The 21,969-nt window shown below is 37.3% G+C and overlaps 1 protein-coding gene across 1 annotated transcript in view; it reads left to right on the top strand.

Moving 5' to 3' along the window:
- The window catches only part of MAP3K7CL (MAP3K7 C-terminal like), a 36,417-nt gene extending 14,779 nt beyond the window's left edge, over positions 1-21,638 (top strand). Inside the window, exons 3-4 of the mRNA XM_030880985.3 lie at positions 9,309-9,424; positions 21,458-21,638. Of these exons, the coding sequence (XP_030736845.3) occupies positions 9,309-9,424; positions 21,458-21,638 (297 nt within the window). The remainder of the gene's footprint in view (positions 1-9,308; positions 9,425-21,457) is intronic.
- The last annotated feature ends 331 nt before the right edge of the window (positions 21,639-21,969 follow it).

Raw genomic sequence — 21,969 nt, 5'->3', positions numbered from 1 at the left:
ACAGCCCTTGACAGAGGTGGGAAGAACCAAGAATGAGCCCTTATGCAACCTAAGATAGAATCCTTTTTTTTTGGCTCCAGTTCTTGTCTCTGTGCCCAGTGCACTGAATTAAAACCTGGAAGCAACTAGGTTGGGTCTGAAGAGCTGGTGTTTCACTGCTGGGGTGGTCCCCTGAAGATCTATCCAACACAACTCAGGTGTGACCAGACCTCTTGGAGGAGCTCTTGTCTCATCTCTGAGCAGGCCTGGGCATCGTCACAGCCCTCCGACAGAAAGCCTGCCAACAGAGCAATATCAGTAATGTAGAGATTTCTGAAGACTGTTCAGGAGGTTATACTAATGACCTTGCAGCTGTCAAAAGACAGCTCTGTTCTCCTCTAAAATTTCCTCTGCAGCTATCAGCCATCGTATCTCCTTCCTCTCCCGTCCCCCATGCAGGGTCTTCAGCCCAGCTCTCTGGTTCCTGCTGTCTAACCATATCCCCCAACATCTCTTCTTCTCACCATGGAGGACAACTCAGCTGTTCCTCTGCTTTTCCGTCTGGTGTGCTTACATGACGTACAACCTTCCTTGCTTGGGTTCTGTCCTCACTGATGGGCTGTATGTGTGCTGCTCATGGTGTAGTTGGGATTGCAAAATAATAACTATATTTTTTTCCCAGTCACAGTTTTTCCCCTTTATTTTACTGTCACCACAAAGCTATTTTATTATCTTAGGAGTCAGCTGAAAATAAGGAGTTAATGCGTTTTGCAAATAAAAGAGGGAAAACATGTTTAGATTCATATTCCCCCACCACTATTATGGATCATTAATTCTACTTTCTTGTGCTGACAGTTTTTTTCCTTTGGGAACATTAATGGTCTTCCCTAGCTCATGGATCATTCTTCCCAGGATTCATGGCACCTCTGGCAATTATCCAGATAATTTTTCCGTTAAAGCATCGCAAGATCCCTTTGAATTTTATAGCTTTAATTCCATTTGACATATATTAGAAATTAAGTCTACTTAATTATTTTAATCTAATGAGACTATTTCATCTTCATTGATCCTTAATAAATTAGTCAGTTGAGAAGCTGATTTCAGACTCAGGGGTTATGATACCCCCAACTTCCCCACCCTAAAATATGGTATTGCTTTGCCTCTTCATGAACAGAGAGGACTTTCCCAGCACTATAACTAAAAGCATTTCAGTAAGGGCTTGTTTTTTTGGTTGAACGATATGATTGAGTTTGTTATAAACATTTACCAGTGGCCAAACCATTTGGTTAGGGTTGCCTCTGTCTAGGGCTGTTGTCAGTTACCTTTATTCTACACTCCAGGGTGTGAGTAACTAAAATATAAGATGGAGGGGATTGAGAGGGGAAAGATAACACAGAAAGCTACATCTAAAAGCAGACTCTTGTTTCCATGCTTAGCATAGCATATAAATTTAAGACATTCTGCAGCAGGAAGTCTCTATTGAAAGCAATGAAGATGCTTTATGTATGAAAGGAACAATCCATTCCATGGAGCAGGCTGTCTTTACAGTCAATCCAGTGTGCTTTTATCACATAATAATGACTCTTGGGATTTAACCAACCATCATAATCCTCTACAGAAAAATAAGTTAGGTTACAAAGGCATATGAAGGGCCTTGTGGTTGTTACTATTTGCTTGAGGATGAATTGACTCTTACTTATCTCTGCTAGAGCCTTAGAAATGTGCCCAGTGAAAACTAATTGATGCCAGCTGATTATTCCTGGCCTTCCTCTCTGAATACCCTCAGATTTAAATCCTACTCATGCATATTGAGTACCTCTAGGCAAGGGGGGTTTCCCCACAAATGACCTCATTTGATCCCCGCAACAATTGTGTAAGCTAACGATTATGTCTCCACTTTAGGGATGAGAAATATGAGGTCAAAGTTTGGTCTACATAAATTTGCTAATTCAGACTAGATCCCTGATTCTGAATCTAGGTAGCCTTCATTTCCTTACAGCTTTGGTGGAACCTATGGCCTGCTTAAATTATGTTGATAGGTGGAGGGTTTTTGGTTTCTGGCTTGCGAAGTTGCCATAATGTGGTTATAGAACAACCTAGTAAAATCTATTCTGGCTTCCTGATATCCGTTACACGTTCTTTCATAGTTTATAAAATGCAGCTATAAAGTATCTGTTTGGTAGATACGCTATCACCACTTTGACCCCCCCAGAGTTTTCGGTTGCTTTGCCAAGAATGTGGACATGTTTAAGCATGTAATTCGTGGGGCTTCTATTTTCACAGAAGCCAAAAAAAGCCTTGGGCAAGAATAGCAGTGACAAACATTTTTCTCGATGTCTCTATTAAGGCAAAATGTTGGGCAAGAGACCTTGGGCTAAGGTAGGTGTTAAAATGAACCTCTCCTTATAGGCCTCCGCCCAGGGGCAGGTGGTAGGTTGGTTCTATTTTGTGCGGATTCCTTTCCTGGAATTTGGCTTCTAAATCCTTCATGTCCATTAGGGGCCATGTTTGGGTAGAGCTAGTTTAGACCATACAGTCAAAAGAAAGGAGGTTCAATTCTATGTCCATTTGTAAGAATGAATGAAAAATCACTACTTTTCTTTAGGCCTCCGTTTCCTTCTATTTGAAGAAGAGGTAATGATGGACCTCCCTCCCTTTTCTGAAGGATAGCACAATCCTTTAATAGTCTCAAGGTCTGGGTCAGAACCAAATTTGTCTTAAAATTTAACCACATTGTAATGTTTGGGAGGTTGTGGTTTGACCTATAGATGATCCAAAGCTAAGCTTTGTGGTCTTTGTTGCCTCGGAAAGAATATGTTTTATTTGTAATCAGGTGGAGGACATGCTGATAACTAGATTGTAATAAATCTAATGGGAGTGACAGTGACTGGGGCATAGGCACTGGCATTAGGCTGGCATGAATTTGGACCTCAGCTCCGCACCTACTAGTTTTGTGATTTGGGCATGTTATTTACTTTCTGTAAACCTCACTTTTCTGACCTGCAGAGTGTACATAATATCTCACATCGTTGTGTGAATTAAATGTGATAATGAACAGATCGAGCATGGTGCTTGGCAAAATAATTGCTCAATTAATGTCAATTTCCTTCCCTAGTGAAATTGTTTATTGAATGAAATATTTAAGCACTAGTATCTTTATATGTGTAAAATGAAATGAGAGAAACATCTCTGGATTCTTGGGTTAGGAACAGAGATGCTGATGCCCTCTTCTTTAAGCTAAGGTACTTGGAAAACAATACGACTCTTTTTTCAAACCAAATTGAGCAATAGCTTCAATCCCTCCTAAAGTACTCCCATCTAATCTGAGAAGACAGTAACAGGTGTCTCCGTGGTACACATTGAACTTGCTTTTTTCTCAGACAGAGTTTGGTAAGTCCAGAAACTGATGTCACCTCCACAAATAAACAATTTCGTAGCTTTGGTTGTGTACTATAGTATCTTGTTGTCCGAGCAGTCACTCCAGAAACTTCCTTTAGGTCTTGCATCAGTGTATCACTTGCTATCTGGGAAACAAAAATGGTAGAAAATGGAGGAGTCTTAGCATTCTAAGATTCTACTGCACTAGTCTTGAACATCTAGAGAAAACACTGAAAAAATGTCTGCCATTTTCTCTCTGAGGCACACGTTGAAAAGTATCTTACAGTTGTTTTTCTGGCTGCTGGGACCACACAGAAAACATATATAGATATCTTGGAGCTTAATTTGATCCCTTTAATTTTTTTTTTTTTTTTTTGAGAAGCCCAGTTCATTAGGACATGCATTGTTAGAAGCGTTTGGGGCGCTCGAGTTCTTGCTCCCTTTAATATTGCCTACATCGATAGAAATGACTTAAATACCTTCATTCCAATATTGTATAATGTATAAGATGTGTAGTATAATTAGTACTAGTGCTGACTTTGACCATAATGTAGATAGTATATTTTAAAAATATTTACAGTTCTTGATAACAGAGTTTTCAAATATTGCAATTAGTCCTGTCTGTGTTTTTCCATTTAGTTTTAGCAAATTATGCTTGTTAATTTGGGGACATTAAAATGCAACATGAATTTAAGCCAGTCACCCCCATTCTGCCTCCAAAATAAAGATAACACTGAGAATCAAGGAATAAATACAAATACAGTCTGCTCAGCAACTGTAGAATATTTAGCTTCCTAAATATATCTTCTGTGTGGGAAGCTGGGAGAGGAAAATTAAATTCTTACATTTTTGAAGTGGATGGGGCCAGTAGTATTTGAAGAAGCCAAGTAGAAAACGGAAACGCTTAAGCTGGCTTTGCCTCTTGCGGAGAGATGCTTGGCTGGGTCTTTTCCCACGGGGCTCCTTCCAGAGGACAGAGTCCATTTCGGGAGGAGCTTGCTATAAACCGGTGGATGGGATGGTGTGGCTCAAGCCTGCATTCTTGGAACAGGAGCCTGTGGTTTCTCTCTTACTTCATCTTGTTAAATTGGTCCAGATGACTGGGGTGGATACCAGAGATAGTAGCGGCTCTCTCACACTGCCATGTAATTTAAAGCCCTTGCAAGCTCCATCCTCAGGCAGTAGCAGGATAAGGGGGGATAGAGGAAAGGGGGTGTGGAGGAAGTGCCTCCTCCTGGGCTCTGACCTCATCCAAACCCCAATCTGTGTCTTGGGAAAATGTGTTTCAATGTTGGCTTGAGACACTGTTAAGGGAAGGTCTTAATTTAACCTTCTTAGAACTGGCTGGGTTGTGAGTAGACCAGATACCATGGCATCGAGTGGACCGGAAAAGTTGTTTCTGTGACCCTACAGAGTTTGTCCCCTAGTGCCTGAAGAATACTTTTACCTTTTCATTTTCACATGAAATATCTTTGGCTTCCTTTTCTTTGAAATTCAATATTCATTCTTTAAGCAAGAGCGTGTGATAAATGCATACAAACCATGGGAGGATGTAGGGTAATTGTGGAGAAAATAACAAGGAAACTTTCTCTTCCTGAAGAGAAAAGAAATTCACTATCAACATGGAGTTTATTTATTGCTTGCCCATTCCCAGCACAGGATTATAAGTATGAAAATCTCTTGGATGAAATAGTCAAAATCAAGCAATGAGAACTGAAATAAAAAGTTTTATAGATAAACAAGGATTTACTGTATAGCACAGGGAAATATATTCAATATCTTTAATAACCTATAATGGAAAAGAATCTAAAAAATAATATATGTGTATATATATATATATATATATATATATATATATATATATACAACCAACCAAACCACTTTGCTTTACATATCTGAAACTAATAAAATATTGTAAATCAACTATACTTAAAAAAATTTTTTTAAAACTGTGTTAATTTTTATTCCAAGATGTTAATAGCTGTTTTCATCTGGGTTATCACAGGCATTCTTTTATGTTATTATTATTATTTTTAATGTGAATACATGTTAAATAGTATCTTAAATCCATGTACAGTTGATTAATTCATGGGTGCCAGTGTTTTAAATGTCACATGATGTAAGCCTACTAGTAGTTCCATTTTTAAATTGGAAACCTGATTCTTGTGCTTGAATTTTAGGAATCTATTTCCTCGGGTAAACACTTTATTCAGTGAACCCTGTTGGTCATATATTTTCTCCTGTTTTCAGGGCTTATAAGAAGGTAAGAGAGAGTCACTCTCAGTGAGGACCTTATGATGCTACACACAAACCCACATTATATCATGAAACAATGAGAGTATGCTATGTCATGCAGGACAATACATTTCATTACTCTGTAGTTCTACTTTTTATATCAGGTAAATTCCTGTTGGGATGAGAACAATATGTGTTTAAAAAATTCTTTGATGAGTTTCCTGAACTGGAGTAAACATCCAATGATGTCAAATGGCTTTCTAAGAACAGTGGGTCCTGCTGACCAGAGGGCACTTTGATTTGTCCAGCAACGTTTGGGTTTAGTGGTACATGGCTCCGAATTATAAAGGGGTGAGAAATTTTAAGTTTCCTGGGGAGAAATTTGGGAAGGAGAGAAAGGTAGGGTGTGAATGAAGTGAGTCTCAGATAGGGAATCCTGGTAGCAATGCTTAGAAGATGGGCTGGGGGCAGCAGAAGGATCTAATGATACTTATTTTTGCATTAAACTTTTTTTTTATTGTGGTAAGAACACATAACACAAATGTTCTCTTCTTAATTTTAAGTGTACAGTTCAGTAGTGGTAAGTATATTCATATTGTTTTTTTTCTTATTCGTATTGTTGTGCAACCAATCTCCAGAACATTTTCATCTTGCAAAACTGAAACTCTATACCCATTAAATAATAATTCCTCATTTACTCACCTCCCCTCCACCCCCAGCCCCTGGCAACTAATTAGATAATTTTACAGTGTTGTGGTGTGTTGTGCAATATAACTTCCCTTCTTGCTTAAAAAATAATTAATTTTGTTCTTTAATGCTTTCATACAAATTGGAAGAACATGTATGTACTGCTGCTGAGTTACATGTCAGTCTGGGTATAGACAGAGCTTTTAGGAGCCGGAAATTGAAGTGACACCTGGCATCCATTTACTCCCTGAAACACTGAACACTAAGTATTTTTGGCTTTTTTAAAAATTGGCACTATTTCTTAATTGTGGGCAATCTTGAAAATATTGTGACGTATAGCATGATCTTCCTGCTGAGAACATATGAGGATACTGAATATATCCTGAAATACTCTATATCCTAATGTCCCCTTAGCATGATCATGTTACCTGTACATAAAAACATCTTCAAATTTCCCACAATTAAATAGTGCCAATGATAAAAGAAGTCATGAAAACATTTCCCCCTTAGTAAAAAGCATTGCAGGTTGGCAAGCCAAGGGGGAAAAGAGGACTCTCTCTTCTTAAGAAAATTATTTTCTGTAATTTTCAGTTTTTCTTTTAAATTATAGCAGCAAAGGGTATTTCTCCCTTTCCATGGCTGCTCTCATCTGTATCCTCTTAGGCATGCAAACACAGACTCCTAAAATCTTCTGGCTGTCGCATAGGTAACTATGCTGAATTCGTGGTTCAGGTACCTCCATGTGGCAAGTTATGGGCTGAACTGGGTGTAGTTTATCAGTGTTCATGAGGACAGGAAATAGGATACGTTGAGTCTTGGGGCTTACCAGTATGCAAGTCCTTTAACAGGGCACAGGTGGTTTAATAGCAGCTTGGTGAGGGTGCCCAGAGTAAATTGCTTTCATTCCTCTTACTATTATACCTGGTCATTTGCCAGTGTAACAGGTGAAAATTGATGAGGGGGTGGTGATTTCTAGGATTGGAGGACCCAGGAGTTCTGAATGCCTTTGACAATGCCTTTATCTGCTGCGGTGAGTTGTACTGTAATACTCCCAGGCACTACTTTTTAATTTATTTCACTATAGAAAGAGATAATGGCTCCAACAGGCTGAGTTTATGCTGTGAATATGTTCATGGGGCAGTAGGGAAAGATGCTACATAATATAATTATTAGATGAATTTCCATGGATTAGAACACAACAGATGTTCCACATAAAGGTTAATTTCATCCAAGTCTATTTCAAATTTTATTTCCTTTTGAAGATCTCTACTCAGAGGTTTCATGATAAATAGGAAGGGTCATCTTACTTATCAATCAGATTTTATAGAATTTTGTAGAACTTTCTAGAATTTCTTTTGCATCCTGGGTGAGGTCACTAAATATGACACCCAAAGAAATCTGTGTCCTGGAAGAATATATAGTGAGAGGAGCAAGTAGTAAGAAATTCATTAGTATAAATTAATTAATATAAAATTAGTGAGACTATGACCTAGTCAGACACATAGTTTACATATAAAGACTATTGTGGAGAGGATTAGACAGAAGAGCCTATTAACAATTAAGTCATATTTCTCAGATATTATATAACATTTTTCTATAAATAATTGAAAAAGGTGATTAAAACACTCTTTAAAAGACTATTAGCTAATATTTCTCCAAGTAATGCTTTTAATAATGTGCCACTATAGAGCAGAAACTAACACACCATTGTAAAGCAATTATACTCCAATAAAGATGTTTTAAAAAAAGAAATAATGTGCCACTAATTAGAACTAAGGATTACAAACTCAGGGAAAGCTAGTTCTTTAAAAATAATTTCTGGAAAGAAGATTTTCAACATGTTTCAGTTAGAAAGGCTTGAATGCTGGCCTCTGTTTCCCTCATGGATGGGAGAGAAGCAAAGACAGGAAGCCTTGTTCTCTTTGGCCACACGCTTTATAAGCATCGTTTTATTTGGGGTTTGGTCTTTCATATGCTTTGTTAATTCTTGCAAGCATTATTTCCAGGCCAGCATCATTTTTTCAGTTTGGATTCCTTTCATTTTTTAAAAATAATTTTTATTGGAGTATAGTTGATTTACAATGTTTTGTTAGTTTCAGGTGTCCAGCAAAATGAATCAGTTATACATATACAAATATATCCACTCTTTTTAGATTCTTTTCCCATATAGGTCATTACAGAGTATTGAGTAGAGCTCCCTGTGCTATACAGTAGGTCCTTATTAGTTATCTTTTTTTTTTTTTTGCGGTACGCGGGTCTCTCCCTGCTGTGGCCTCTCCTGTTGCGGAGCACAGGCTCCGGACGCGCAGGCTCAGTGGCCATGGCTCACGGGCCCAGCCGCTCCGCGCCATGTGGGATCTTCCTGGACCGGGGCACGAACCCGTGTCCCCTGCATCGGCAGGTGGACTCTCAGCCACTGCGCCACCAGGGAAGCCCAGTTATCTATTTTATATATAGTAGTGTGTATATCTCAATCCCAATCTCCCAATTTACCCATCCCCCCCCATTCTCCCTTCGTAACTATAAGTTTGTTTTCTATATCTGTGACTATTTTTGTTTTATGAATAAGTTCATTGGATTCCTTTCTTGTAGGGCTCCTCCACCCTACAAGATTTGATAGAGCTACAGGAACAGAAAACAAGGGGGGGATTGAAACAGACGACTGAACTATTTCCCCATCACTAATTCTCTAAAGCAGAGTCTAAGATTTCTGGGGAAAATTACAGAATTATCAGGGGACTTATTTTTCCTCCAGCGCATGGCAGGTAACTGATCTGTAATGGGTCTTATGGCTCTGGCTTGGGCCTGAGAATGCCCTGGAATAACACAGAAAGATACATGTGGGGAGGATCAGACCACTTCTCTATTTGTAGTCAAGTAGAATCAGCTGAACTCTGTCCAATGAGGGTTGACAGTGCTATTCTCATGCAAAAACTCTCCTTCTAAAGAACATCAGTAGAGCACGATGGTTGGTAATTTATTCTGCTACAAGGAAATGGACTGATTTCTTCTTCTTGTTGTTTGTGAAGCCTCTGCCGCCTTGTCATGACTCCATGGAATCCATGCAGGTGTTCAAACAGCACTGCCAGATAGCAGAAGAATACCGTGAAGTTAAAAAGGAAATCGCCCTGCTTGAGGAAAGAAAGTAAGTACTGTCCCCCTGAGCACCCTCAGCCCTGAATCCTGACTGCTGGTCATGGACCAGGGGTCATGGATTGGGAGTGGCAGGGGAGGAAAAGGCTGAGCATGGGAGCAAGAGGGAGGGAGACATACAGGGAGGAGAACTGACATTCTGTAGTTCAGAGGTTACACGCATGTCATGTTTGATTCTAGAAATGATCCAAATGGAACGGCGCTAGATGAAAGGCTTTACAGAGTAGTGAGGGGAACCACAGGAGTGCTTCCTACTCAAATTTAATTTTTTAATAAGCATTCTTTAGTTCAGGAAATTAAAGATGCCAAAATACCACTTAGAGCCACATTTTGTTCCATGTGAATGTGCCCAAAGGCCCCAGAGCACTTTGTCTTGGGGTGAATTTTAATTAATGCTTGAATGGTGGAGTACCCACATGAAGCAAAGAAGTCACTGTGATGGCTCTTTGGAATAATGTAAAAGGATTAGTTGCCTAACTACATTTTATAGCCCAATAGTCCAGTAAGTTTTTATCTTGATAGCTTCTATTACCATTACAGTTCTGCTATAGGGAATTAGGCAGTTCTATTAATTAAAGCACTATCACTTTACTTACTCATAACTTTATGCTTCAGAATTCTCCTTTTGATTGCACTAAATTCTGCTGATGTCTACCCAGTGATCCCCATTCTTTCATACTTTCAAAGCATCATAGCGCTGGTCGGTTTGTACTTACACATTTATTAGGGAGATCTTTTGATGAATATTTGCATCTCCTGCCAAGTGGTAAGTGTCGTAAAAGGGAGGATAGTCAGGTGTCTCTCACCATCATATTCCTGAAGCCTAGCACAGTGCATGGCATGTAGATACTGAATAAATTTTTGTTGAATGAGTGTCACATAATCCAAACATACTGTGAGTTTGTAAGTTTCTGCTTCTTCCCTTCTTCTTACTGGAGTGATACATGGTATCACTCCATATTTATATCAGTATTTATACTTTGTATTTATATTTATATAAAACTTATTTTTTAAATGAATATAAATGAAACATATTTTGTTTTGAGAGATTTATTAAATTCGTGGGACTCTTTGGAGACTCCCCAGAATAGTGGTTGCACAGTATAATATGCTAGGGAGCAGCATGGGTTTTAGGGTCAGACTTCTACATTCACTGTAAGACCACAGTTAGCATGTTATTTTCTTACTTCCTTGCTTCAAACATAAAGTCTTACCTGGACTTTTGGTTATAGGACATTGAAGGATGCTTATGAGGAAATCAGAAATACAACTTTTCCTTTGTATGTCTGAGACTTTCTTTTTGGTCTAAGAGTTTTCATAAATTGGTCGGAATGCTTAGATTGTCCATTTACACACAATATGAGCCCTAAAAACAGTTTCATAAAGGAAGAGAGGAAGCTTACTAATAATGTGACCAGTGATTAAGTTAAAGGAGGACTTGTATAATCAGTAGCCTATAAAGGTATCTTCCAGTGGGTGTACGTGTGTGTGTGTGTATGTGTGTGTGTGAGAACTGTGGTGTTGTGACAGGAAAAAAAGCCCCAGGTAATTATGTATTTATTTGTAAACACTTTAGACTGGAAGTACAGTGTTATTTAAATTAACCCCATGTGTAGCTTTTTTGGGTAGGGGCAATGCAAGACTTACCCACTAAATTATATATTTTGTAAGTTTATATTTTTGTATATTGCATTAAAAAATACAATAGGATAACAATATGAGAGTGATTCATCTGCTCTTTTATTAAAACATATTCCTGCTGTTTCTGCAAAACTAATCTTACTTCCTCCTTAAACCTCTTTGAACTTTGGAGTTTTCTTGAAACCATGATGTTGTCTTTTTTTTTTCTTTTCTTCCTAATAATTGACTAGATAAGAGACAAAGACCAAATTCTTTGATTTTTTTTTTCCTTTCTTTTTTATAAAGTCTCTCAAGTTCCTTTTCTTCATTCCCACTTCTGCCATTTGGGATCAGGACTTGTTACTTCAAATCTTGATCAATGTAATATTATAATTGCTTTCCCTACCTATGGTTTCCTATTGCTAGAGAAGGGCACCCAGTGCTTGGCCTGGATTGAAAGATCTACCTTGGGCCTTAGTACCTCTGCAGAATGTTCTAGCTCATCCTTCGTCTTCAGCTACGTTGACCTATTCACTTTGTCCACCTCGGTGCCCTTGCTCACACCAGGCTCTCAGTATAGAGTCTCCCTCCTTCCTCTTCACCTGTCCAAATGCTGTCCTTGAAAAGAGCTTAGCCTGTATCCGTAGCCCAACCATCCCACAGTGATCAGTGCTTTTCCTGGATGAAGGAAAATTCACTGGAATGATTCTTTGGGCACTTTTTGTGGGCTAGTGTTATCAATAGCTATCCACTGAAGTTTCTGTCCTTTCTGACTATGTATAGTTCTCTGCAGACCTGGATAACCTTGAACATCTCTTTGGATCGTAATCACTGAATAGGGAGCTGCACGTAGGGTAAAATACGAATAGGGGTGATTTAGAGTAGCTGATGATAGGAAACTGTTATAGCCTCCATGTATGCATTTTTTAAATTTGTAATTTGTATTGTCTGTATTTAAAATATGGAGTCAATATCAGCAATAAAGAATTGCTAAGATAAATTGTTAAAATTCAAAGTAGGGTGATATTTTATATCTATAAATAAATGAACTTGGCCCTCCAAGGGTTATGGGTGATCCGTGTTTTCATTAACACTTTACTGAAGCAGAAATTCATCTTACAACAGGTATTTTCCTGAACAGTCTTTGTGTTCAAGCAAGATAAATTGGGCCAAATGGATTTGACCCAAGTAAATTCCCTCTCCATTTTTTTGATGATTTGGATGAGAATTTCTTCCCCATCATTTAATAAAGTGTGGCTGATTATGTTGCTTCCAGTGATTGGCTAGCATATGCTGGACACACAGAGAGGCACTAAATCAGGTATTTTAAAAGAGAGTTTTTGAATATTGGAGCCATGTGGGCACAGGTTAAGCTGAACTTCTCTCTCATCTCCAGAGGGGGTCTCCCTGGACCTAGTTTGGGAGACTTCGCAGAGGGGAGGGGAGAAGAGTTGATTATAACTATTGTTTTAAATCATGTCTGTTGGGTGGATAAAGACAGTCAAACATTTTCTGGGATTACAAATTCAGCATGGGATGAATTTAATTTAAAGAATAGCTTCTGGCTTATTGACCAGTGATATGCAAAAAGCTTGTTCTTACTTTCATTGGAAATTTTTCTCTTCTTAACTGGAAAAAAATGACAATTTTATTGAAAGCTTTAAAAATTTACCAAGAATTCTGACATCTTTACAGAACTCCTACTATCATTTTTGTCTATTTTTTCTAGGCCTTTTGGATGTGAATAGGTATTTTTTATATAATTGCTTATATAGTAACATAAAATGTATACATACTTTTTTCAATAAATATTCTAAGCATTTTTATAGAACACATACAGGTTTTGTGTATGTAATGGAAACTCATGGAAGTGAGGTACAGATATTTTATGGCATTTGATATTTATCACTGAATTGTTTGGCAGTTTAAAAAATATATGGTTAAACTGTAATTAGTTCTACAAATAGATTTACCATTAGTAAAACTTGCTTTGTGTTTTATCTTGTTCAGAGGAGAGACCACTCTTCTGCTTTATATATGAAAAATTGTGCGAGGTGTTCCGGTGTTTAAAAGATTGACTTAGACTGTCAGAAAAAGATAAAATCTTAGAAAAGTCAGGTTGAAAAATGTTATATAACTTAAAAGAAATAATTCAGGGGCTTAAAAAATAATTCAGTGGTTTTCAGTAGACTCACAGAGCTGTGAAACCACCATCACGATTTTAGAACATTTTCATCGCCCCAGAAACAAACCTTGTACCCCTGAGTGGTCACTCCCCATTCCCTCCCGCTGGCCACTGGCAACCACTAGTCTACTTTCTGTCTCTATGTATTTGCCTATTCTGGATATTTGAGATAAATGGAATCATGCGGTATGTGGTCTTTTGTGACTGGCTTCTTTCACTTAGCATGATATTTTCCGGGTTCATCCTTGCTGTGGCATGCATCAGTGTAGGCAGACCTCAGAGGTACTGCAGGTTTGGTTCCAGACCACTACAATAAAGCGAGTATTACAACAGAGAGTCACACACAGTTTTTGGTTTCCCAGTGAATACAAAAGTTATGTTTACACTATACTGTAATCTATTAAGTGTGCAATAGCATTATGTCTAAAAAAAACCATACAAACTTTAATTAAAAAACACTTTATTGCTAAAAAATGCTAATCATCATTTGAGCCTTCAACGAATCGTGGTTTTTTTCCAATAATAAAATCAAAGATCACTGATCACAGATCACCATTACAAATATAATAATAATGAAGAAGTTTGAAATATTGCAAGAATTACTAAAATGTGACACAGACACATGAAATGAGCAAATGCTGTTGGAAAAATGGTGCCAATAGACTTGCTCATTGCAGGGTTGCCAAAAACCTTCAATTTGTAAAAAAACACAATATCTGTGCAACACAATAAAACAAAGTGCAATAAAATGAGGTATGACTGTACTTCATTCCTTTTTATTGTCAAATAATGTTCCGTTATATGGTTATATCACATTTTAGTTAGCCATTTGTCAGTTGATGGACATTTGGGTTGTCTGTACTTTTGGCTATTATGAATAATGCTGCTACAAACATTTATGTATAAGTGTTTGTGTGGATGTATCTTTTCAATTCACTTGGGTGTGTACCTAAGAGTAGAATTACTGAGTCATATGATAACCCAATATGTAACCTTCTGAGGAGCTGCCAGACTGTTCCTAGAGTGGCTGCACCGTTTTATATTCCCATCAGAAATGTATGAAGTTTCCAATTTCTCCACATTTTGCCAACACCTATTATGTCTTTTTGATTATAGCTACACTAGTGGGTGTAAAATGATGTTTCTTTCTGGTTTTCATTTACACTTCCCTGATAGCTAAAAATGTTGGACACCTTTTCATGTGCTTTTTGGCATTTCTATGACTTCTTAGAGAAATGTCCATTCAGGTCCTTTGCCCATTTTTAAGTTGAGTTATTTGTCTTTTTATTATTGAGTTAAAAATGTTGTATATAATTTTAGTTGCAAAACATTAGAAAACTGTTTTCATATGAGAGTACCACAATCAGTATAAGACCTGTATTTTCATGCCTTTTTTAAGATACACAAAATGATGATTGAGGGAGCAACATCTCATTGAGGGGAACATATCAGGATGGAGGAAAAGGGAGCACAAGTAATTTGTAAAGGCATAGTCTAGAAATAGCCCTATTCTGATTTGTTTTTAGTCATGGTATTTACTTTATCCTGAAATTTCCAACAAGTGGTTTTTATTATTAATCAGAAACATTTATTTCTTTATGGGCATTCCTGAAGGCAGAGGCTTTTAAACTGGGTTCTAGGAAACCTCTCAGAGTTTGGGGATGGTGAGCGTGATGGGGGGGCGGGGTACTGTACAAGGGCCAAACAGGGGAAGTTCAATTTTATGTGTTTTATTTGCTTCACTTCAGGGTACAATTTTCTTTGCAAAACGATACCGCAGTTAGAAAACATTGAAAACCAAACCTCACTTTTTTATTCCAGGGACATTTTTCTTAAATCTTTACACAGCCCTCAGAAAGCAGGTTTCCACTGTCATAAAGAAACAATAAATTGAGGTATTTCTCCACAAGTGTTTGCAGGGTATGTAGTAATGTGTGGAAAGTTCTATCCTCATTCCTAAGATGTCTAATATGGATAAGATGCCTTTTGTATAATTTATAGGTTTTGAGTTCATTTTCCAACAGTGGAGATACACCCCCCGAGACTAACAGTCTATAGAGAATTGAGGACAGGGCTTGGTTTGCAATAGGATTTCAACAAATACTTGTCAAGTGAATGAGTAGAAGGACCAAAGAACTGTCTTGGCTCTTCACTCAGAGGCAGAGGTGTGGACAAGGGGATTCTTTTTATTTTTTAACATCTTTATTGGAGTATAATTGCTTTACAATGGTGTATTAGTTTCTGCTTTATAACAAAGTAAATCAGCTATACATATACATATATCCCCATATCTCCTCCCTCTTGCATCTCCCTCCCACCCTCCCTATCTCACCCCTCTAGGTGGTCACAAAGCACCGAGTTGATCTCCCTGTGCTATGCGGCTGCTTCCCACTAGCTATCTATTTTATTTGGTAGTGTATATATGTCCATGCCACTCTCTCACTTCATCCCAGCTTACCCTTCCCCCTCCCCGTGTGGACAAGGGGATTCTTTTGTTTGAGGATTTAGTTTTATGTGAAATCCCAATATACCAGATTTCATTAGACTGTGAGATTACACTTTCCATTTATGCCCCAGTCATAATGATTTGGGCCTTTTATACCTAATTATAGGCAGTCCAGTCTTTTAACTGGAATCTCATTCCCAGGTATCTCTCCACCTAATCCTCTCTGCCTGGAACCACATTAAAAGGGACAGAATATTTACCTCTCTTCAGTGAGAGTGCCTTTAATTTTGTCTCTCTTGCTAAGGAAAGAAACTCCAATCTTTAGGGGAGCAGAATGAGGAAACATTTTTCCCTCAGCCAGTTTCCCCAGTCGTTAGCATGTTACATTACCATGGTACATTTGTCGAAACTAAGAAACTGACATTGATATATTACTATTAACAAACTCTAGATTTTACTTGGAATTCATCTAATTTTTCAATTAATGTATTCTGTTGATATTTTTGGTAGACTCCAGTCTTCTATTGAAATATATCATCTGTTCTTCTATTTCTTGAATATATTAATCATAGTTATTTTAAGTCTATGTCTAAGAGAAAGACAAATACTGATGATATCACTTATATGTGAAATTTAAAAAAATACAACAAACTAGAGAATATAACAAAAAAGAAGCAGAACTAGCATATATAGAGAATAAACTAGTGGTTACTAGTGAGGAGTGGGAAAGGGGAGGGGCAGTATAGAGGTAGGCACGTAAGAGCTACAAACTATTAGGTATAAAATAAGCTACAAAGATATATTGTACAACACAGGGAATATAGCCAATATTTTATAATAACTATAAATGGAATATAACCTTTAAAATTTGTGAATCACTGTATTGTACACCTGTAACTTATATAATATTGTACAGCAGCTATACTTTAATAAAATTACTTAATTAATTAAAATAAGGAAACAAAAAACAGAACGAGGAAAACATTTTGCCTTTCCCCTTATTCCTAACCCAGAATTTAACTCTTTTTCGGGTGATTGATAGTGGAAATCTCCATTTCCTATAGAGTAGGGGTTTTTCACTAGACTGATTCCTCAGCCTCCTATCCCTAGGACATTGGCGATGTCTAGAGACATTTTTGGTTGTGATGATGTGGGGTGAGGGGAGGTGCTACTGACATCTGGGGAGTAGAGGCCAAGGATACTGCTAAACCTTCTATAATGCCAATGTCTGGGACAGCCACCAACATAAAGAGTTGGCCCAAAAGATCAATTGTGCCAAGGCTGAGAAACTCTAGAGCAAATCTTACTTCTTCCTGCAAAGGTAAGGTGTTGCCCTTTGGCTCCCAGAAGATAGGGTAAATTTATTCTTCCTGCATCATTCATTTGTAGGGCTTCAATACCAAAGTCTAGACTGTGTTTTGGAAATTCCATTTCAATACCATTTATTGTTCCTTCACCTGCATAAGATGAAGGTGAACTTTCACATCCTTTATGTCATCTTGAAGCATCTACTCCTCTCCTGTGTATAAATGTTGGTGCTAGAACACACATCTTTCAAGAACCACTAACAGTACAGTCTAAATCACAATTTAAGCTAAAATTCTCCTATGATGAAGATAGTATTTTATTACACTATTATTTTTTTAAATTAATTAATTTAATTTTATTTATTTTTGGCTGCATTGGGTCTTCATTGCTGCACGCAGGTGTTCTCTAGTTGTGGCGAGCGGGGGCTACTCTTCATTGTGGTGCGTGGGCTTCTCATTGCGGTGGCTTCTCTTGTTGAGGAGCACGGGCTGTAGGTGCGTGGGCTTCAGTAGTAGTGGCTCGCGGCTCTAGAGCACGGGCGCAGTAGTTGTGGCGCACAGGCTTGGTTGCTCTGCGGCATGTGGGATCTTCCTGGACCAGGGCTCGAACTCATGTCCCCTGCATTGGCAGGTGCATTTTTAACCACTGTGCCACCAGGGAAGACCCTTTGTTACATTATTATTCAAAACGCTTTAGCTCCTGGGGACTAAACTGCCTAGGATTTTGTCTTTTCCAAATAAAAGTCTTTAGTTAACTTAGAAAGTTCCAAGAGTTCTGGTCTTTCCAGAAACAGAGAAATACTTGTACTAATGATGAATCCATTTCCCAACCTCCTACAACATAAGGAATCTCCTTAATTTTGAAATTAGTTTGCAGAAAGTTTTAGTTCTCTTTACCGACTCACTTGGATTTCCCCTTCCCCCCATTTGTTTTAGCAAATAAAAACTTATCCAGGCATGTGGCTTAGGATGGGGCCAGCAGATGATCTATGGTGGACCCAAGGTTATGACCTTTTCACTGTTGAGGTACATCATCTGGAAAACTATGGTATAAATAAGATTCCTGTAATGATGATCTTCTACACCTTTATCACATTACGCTGAAGGGAAATGATAAACAAGAAATCAAAGGCAGGACCACATTCTAGCCAATTGTACATATTGACTTGCTCCCCAGATCATCTATTTATAAGATTATCTTTGTAGGTTGATGTGCTGGGGTTTAATTATGAATTGCTAATGAATGAGCATCAATTTTTCTATATAAATAGGTCTTGGACAGGAGGCAACAGACGTTTTGACAGTATTCATTAAATAGATGTGTAACTGCTTATCAAATACATGAAATTAATTTAGAAACCTATCAGTTGAGTCTTCTTGATTCCAGTAAGGAAGAAATTATTATTGACTTTCTCCAATGCAAGAAGATTGGATTAGACAATCATGACCATTCCTTTCAGTTGTAAAATCTGTGATTTATTTTCCCTGTTAGTCAAAACTAATAACAGATATCCTCAGGAATTTTAAATGAGGTCAGATATGGAGCCTGGACAGTAGCCATTATTTGTGTGACACAGTTAATTTGAAAGGAAGAAAAGAACAGGAGTAGATGATCTGATGGGTGAGGGATTTAGAGGCATGTCTCTTTTTACTTACATAAATTTTACTAATCAATTTCTTTAAGATAGTTACGTAAGAAACGTTACTAATATTTAATTATTGACATTTATTGCTTAAACTATGTTTAGAGGCAAAGAACCTTAAGCATTTAATCAGAAGGATAGGTTCGATTCATGGCTGCTTCTTATTAGGTGTGTGACTTTTTCCAATTATATTAAGCACTTTGAGTTTCTGTTTCCTCATCTTTAAAATATACGTTGTCTCTGAGGTACCTTACTCTTCAATTATATTTATTCAATAAGTATTTATTGGGAGACTTTATATTCTTTTTTTTTCCCCCCTTTGGCCGCACTGAACCTGACCAGGGATCAGACCCACGCCCCCTGCAGTGGAAAAGCGGAGGCCTAACCACTGGACCAGCAGGGAATTCCCTATATTCTTTCTTTAAACCATTTTAAAAAATTGAAGTATAGTTAATTTACAAGGTTGTGTTAGTTTCAGGTGTATGGCAAAGTGATCCAGTTTTATACAAATATATATATATATATATATATATATAGATAGATTCTTTTTTAGATTCTTTTCCATTATAGGTTATTACAAGATATTGAGTATAGTTCCCTGTGCCATACAGTAGGTCCTTGTTGTTTAACTATTTTATATATGGTAGTGTGTATATGTTAATCCCAAACTTCTAATTTATCTCTGGGAGCCTTTATATTCCAAATACTATGGAAGATTCAAAGATCAATAAGAGCCCAAAGGAACCTTGTGTATATGCATATGAATGTTCCAGATTATCTTCCCTTTGTCCCTGTTGGGCATTTTCTTTCCCGTGCCTGGTTTTGCTCAGTGGTCACCAAATTGTGTACACAAAGCAGTCTGTTGAATACAGGAAGAAAATACTAGAACTTCTATTCTGATTTGCTTTTTATCCTTTTCCTGGGGCAACTGTGTGATAGTTTCAAATTTACAGAAAAGTTACAAAAATGGTAAAAAGAACCCTCATACTTCCTTTACTGCATTCATTAATTATGAAGAATTTCCCCAGTTGTGCTTTATTCTCCCTCTCCCAAAGCTACATACTACTGGGGCTCTCTCTCTCTTTCTCTCTTAGAGAGATGGGGTGTCTATCCATCTATCTATATCACATGCACATATACAATTATATATATGTGTGTATATATATATATATATCTCATGCTCCATTGTCCTAAATACTTCAGGGAGTATTTTCTAAGAACAAGGACATTCTCTCACTTGACATCAATACAATAATTAAAATTAAGAAATTTAGCGTTGATTCAGTAGTATTATCTAATTCACAGGCCATATTTAAATTGCATCACTTTCCCAATAATTTCCTTCACAGCTTTTTTCTTTCCAATCCAGAATTGCACATTGCATTTCATTGCCATTTCTCTTTAGTTTTTCTAAATATGAAGCAGTTTTAACATTTTGAAGCATACAGGCTTCAAATGCTTTTGTAACATTTCCCTCAATTTGAGGTTGTCTGATGTGTGCATTTTTTGGCAGGAATACCACAGAAAAGATGTTGTGTCTTTTGTGATGCATGGGGCATCTATTGGTCTCATTACTAATGATGTCAAGTTTAATCACTTGGTTCAAGTGGTCTTCCAGGTCTCTGCACTTTTGCATACAGAGGAGAAAGAAATATGACATACCCTTATGTTGAGGCAAAGGAAAATTCAGTTAAGTCTAGTTTAGGATTAACTGACACATATAAGGGGAATGGACCTGTTTTGGGTTGTCATGTTTATTAAATCTAAATATAGACTGCAAATCTTTAGTTCCTTATTATGTGTATTTACATCAATGAATTATTTACAAATATTTATTGTTTTAGGCGTTATCACTACAAGTTCCCTCCAATAACCTTAGCTTACTTCCTAAATTCAGGAGTCAGGACAGCACCAAACATAGAGATATTGCTTTGTTAGTTAGGGCGACAAGATATATATAAGGGCTAGGGAAAGACATGGAAAATAATATCTGCAGGAGGCAACTGGAATTTCTTCATAAAGATTTGTTACTTTGCCTAGTAAAGATTTGTTAAACTCAGAAATAGAAAACAAAAGAAGATAATAACTGAATTTGAAGGACAAAACTTAGGTAAGGGACAAACTATGATTCACCTATCTGTAAGACAATAGCATCTTAAATTATAAACAAATTTTTCTGTTCTTTTCCTACAAAATAGTCATAATTTTTTATAATTTGTTGTACTCTTTAAAAGATCACCCCTTTTGACTGTCAAAGGACTTATTGCGCTTTTGCTGGTATATGTTTATTTTATTTCTATTTATTTATTTATTTTTAATTGGAGTATATTTGCTTTACAATGCTTTGTTAATTTCCACTGTACAGCAAAGTGAATCAGCTTTATGTGTATTTATATCCCCTCTTTTTTAGATTTCCTCCACATTTAGGTCACCACAGAGCATTGAGTAGAGTTCCCTGTGCTGTACAGTAGGTTCTCATTAGTTATCTATTTTCTACATAGTATCAATAGTGGATATATGTCAATCCCCATCTCCCTATTCATCTGATGCCCCCCTTCCCCCTTGGTATCCATACATTTGTTCTCTGTATCTGCGCTGGTATATGTTTAATATTTTGGATATATCTAGACGAGGTGCTGGAATAAAATAAAGGCATCTAACATTTGTGAAGTTGGAAAAATAAAAGTAAGGAGGCAAGCAGAGATGGGTAAAATTTGGAAGAGTAGAATGACATATTCGACTTCCATTATGCTGTTGCTGTATAATTCAATCTGTTTGCATTATGTTTTATGCTTCTTCCTCACCTGCCCCCCTGAATCTTCAGAAAGGAGCTCATTGCCAAGCTGGATCAGGCAGAAAAGGAGAAGCTGGATGCCGCTCAGCTGGCTCGGGAATTTGAGGCACTGACAGAGGAGAATCGGACATTGAAGCTGGCCCAGTCCCAATGTATAGAACAACTGGAGAAACTTAGAATACAGTATCAGAAGAGACAGGGCTCGTCCTAACTTGAAATTATTCAATGTGAGCGTAAGAGGTTGGTGGCTGCTATGCACTGGCCAAAAGATTTTTATTTTAAAGGGATAGTGAGTAAAATCTATTGCTTCTCCTTATTACCCACATGGCCAACGTCTATACTAACGAGTTTAATGCTTGCCTGATATAGTTTGAGAGAAGGGTTATTTTATTTTAAATAAGGTAATTGAAACAAACCTATTACCAGATGTTTTCAGAGATCATAATTCGTTTCCAAAGATATTTTTTTTTCTTATTTAGCAAGATACGATCATACTGTAGATCTCGGTAGAAAATGATAGAAATAGAACATTGACTGATTCT

The sequence above is a fragment of the Globicephala melas genome, chromosome 4 (genome assembly GCF_963455315.2).
Source record: "Globicephala melas chromosome 4, mGloMel1.2, whole genome shotgun sequence".
Taxonomy (NCBI): Eukaryota; Metazoa; Chordata; class Mammalia; order Artiodactyla; family Delphinidae; genus Globicephala; species Globicephala melas.
This window is presented reverse-complemented; position numbering and strand designations above follow the sequence as displayed.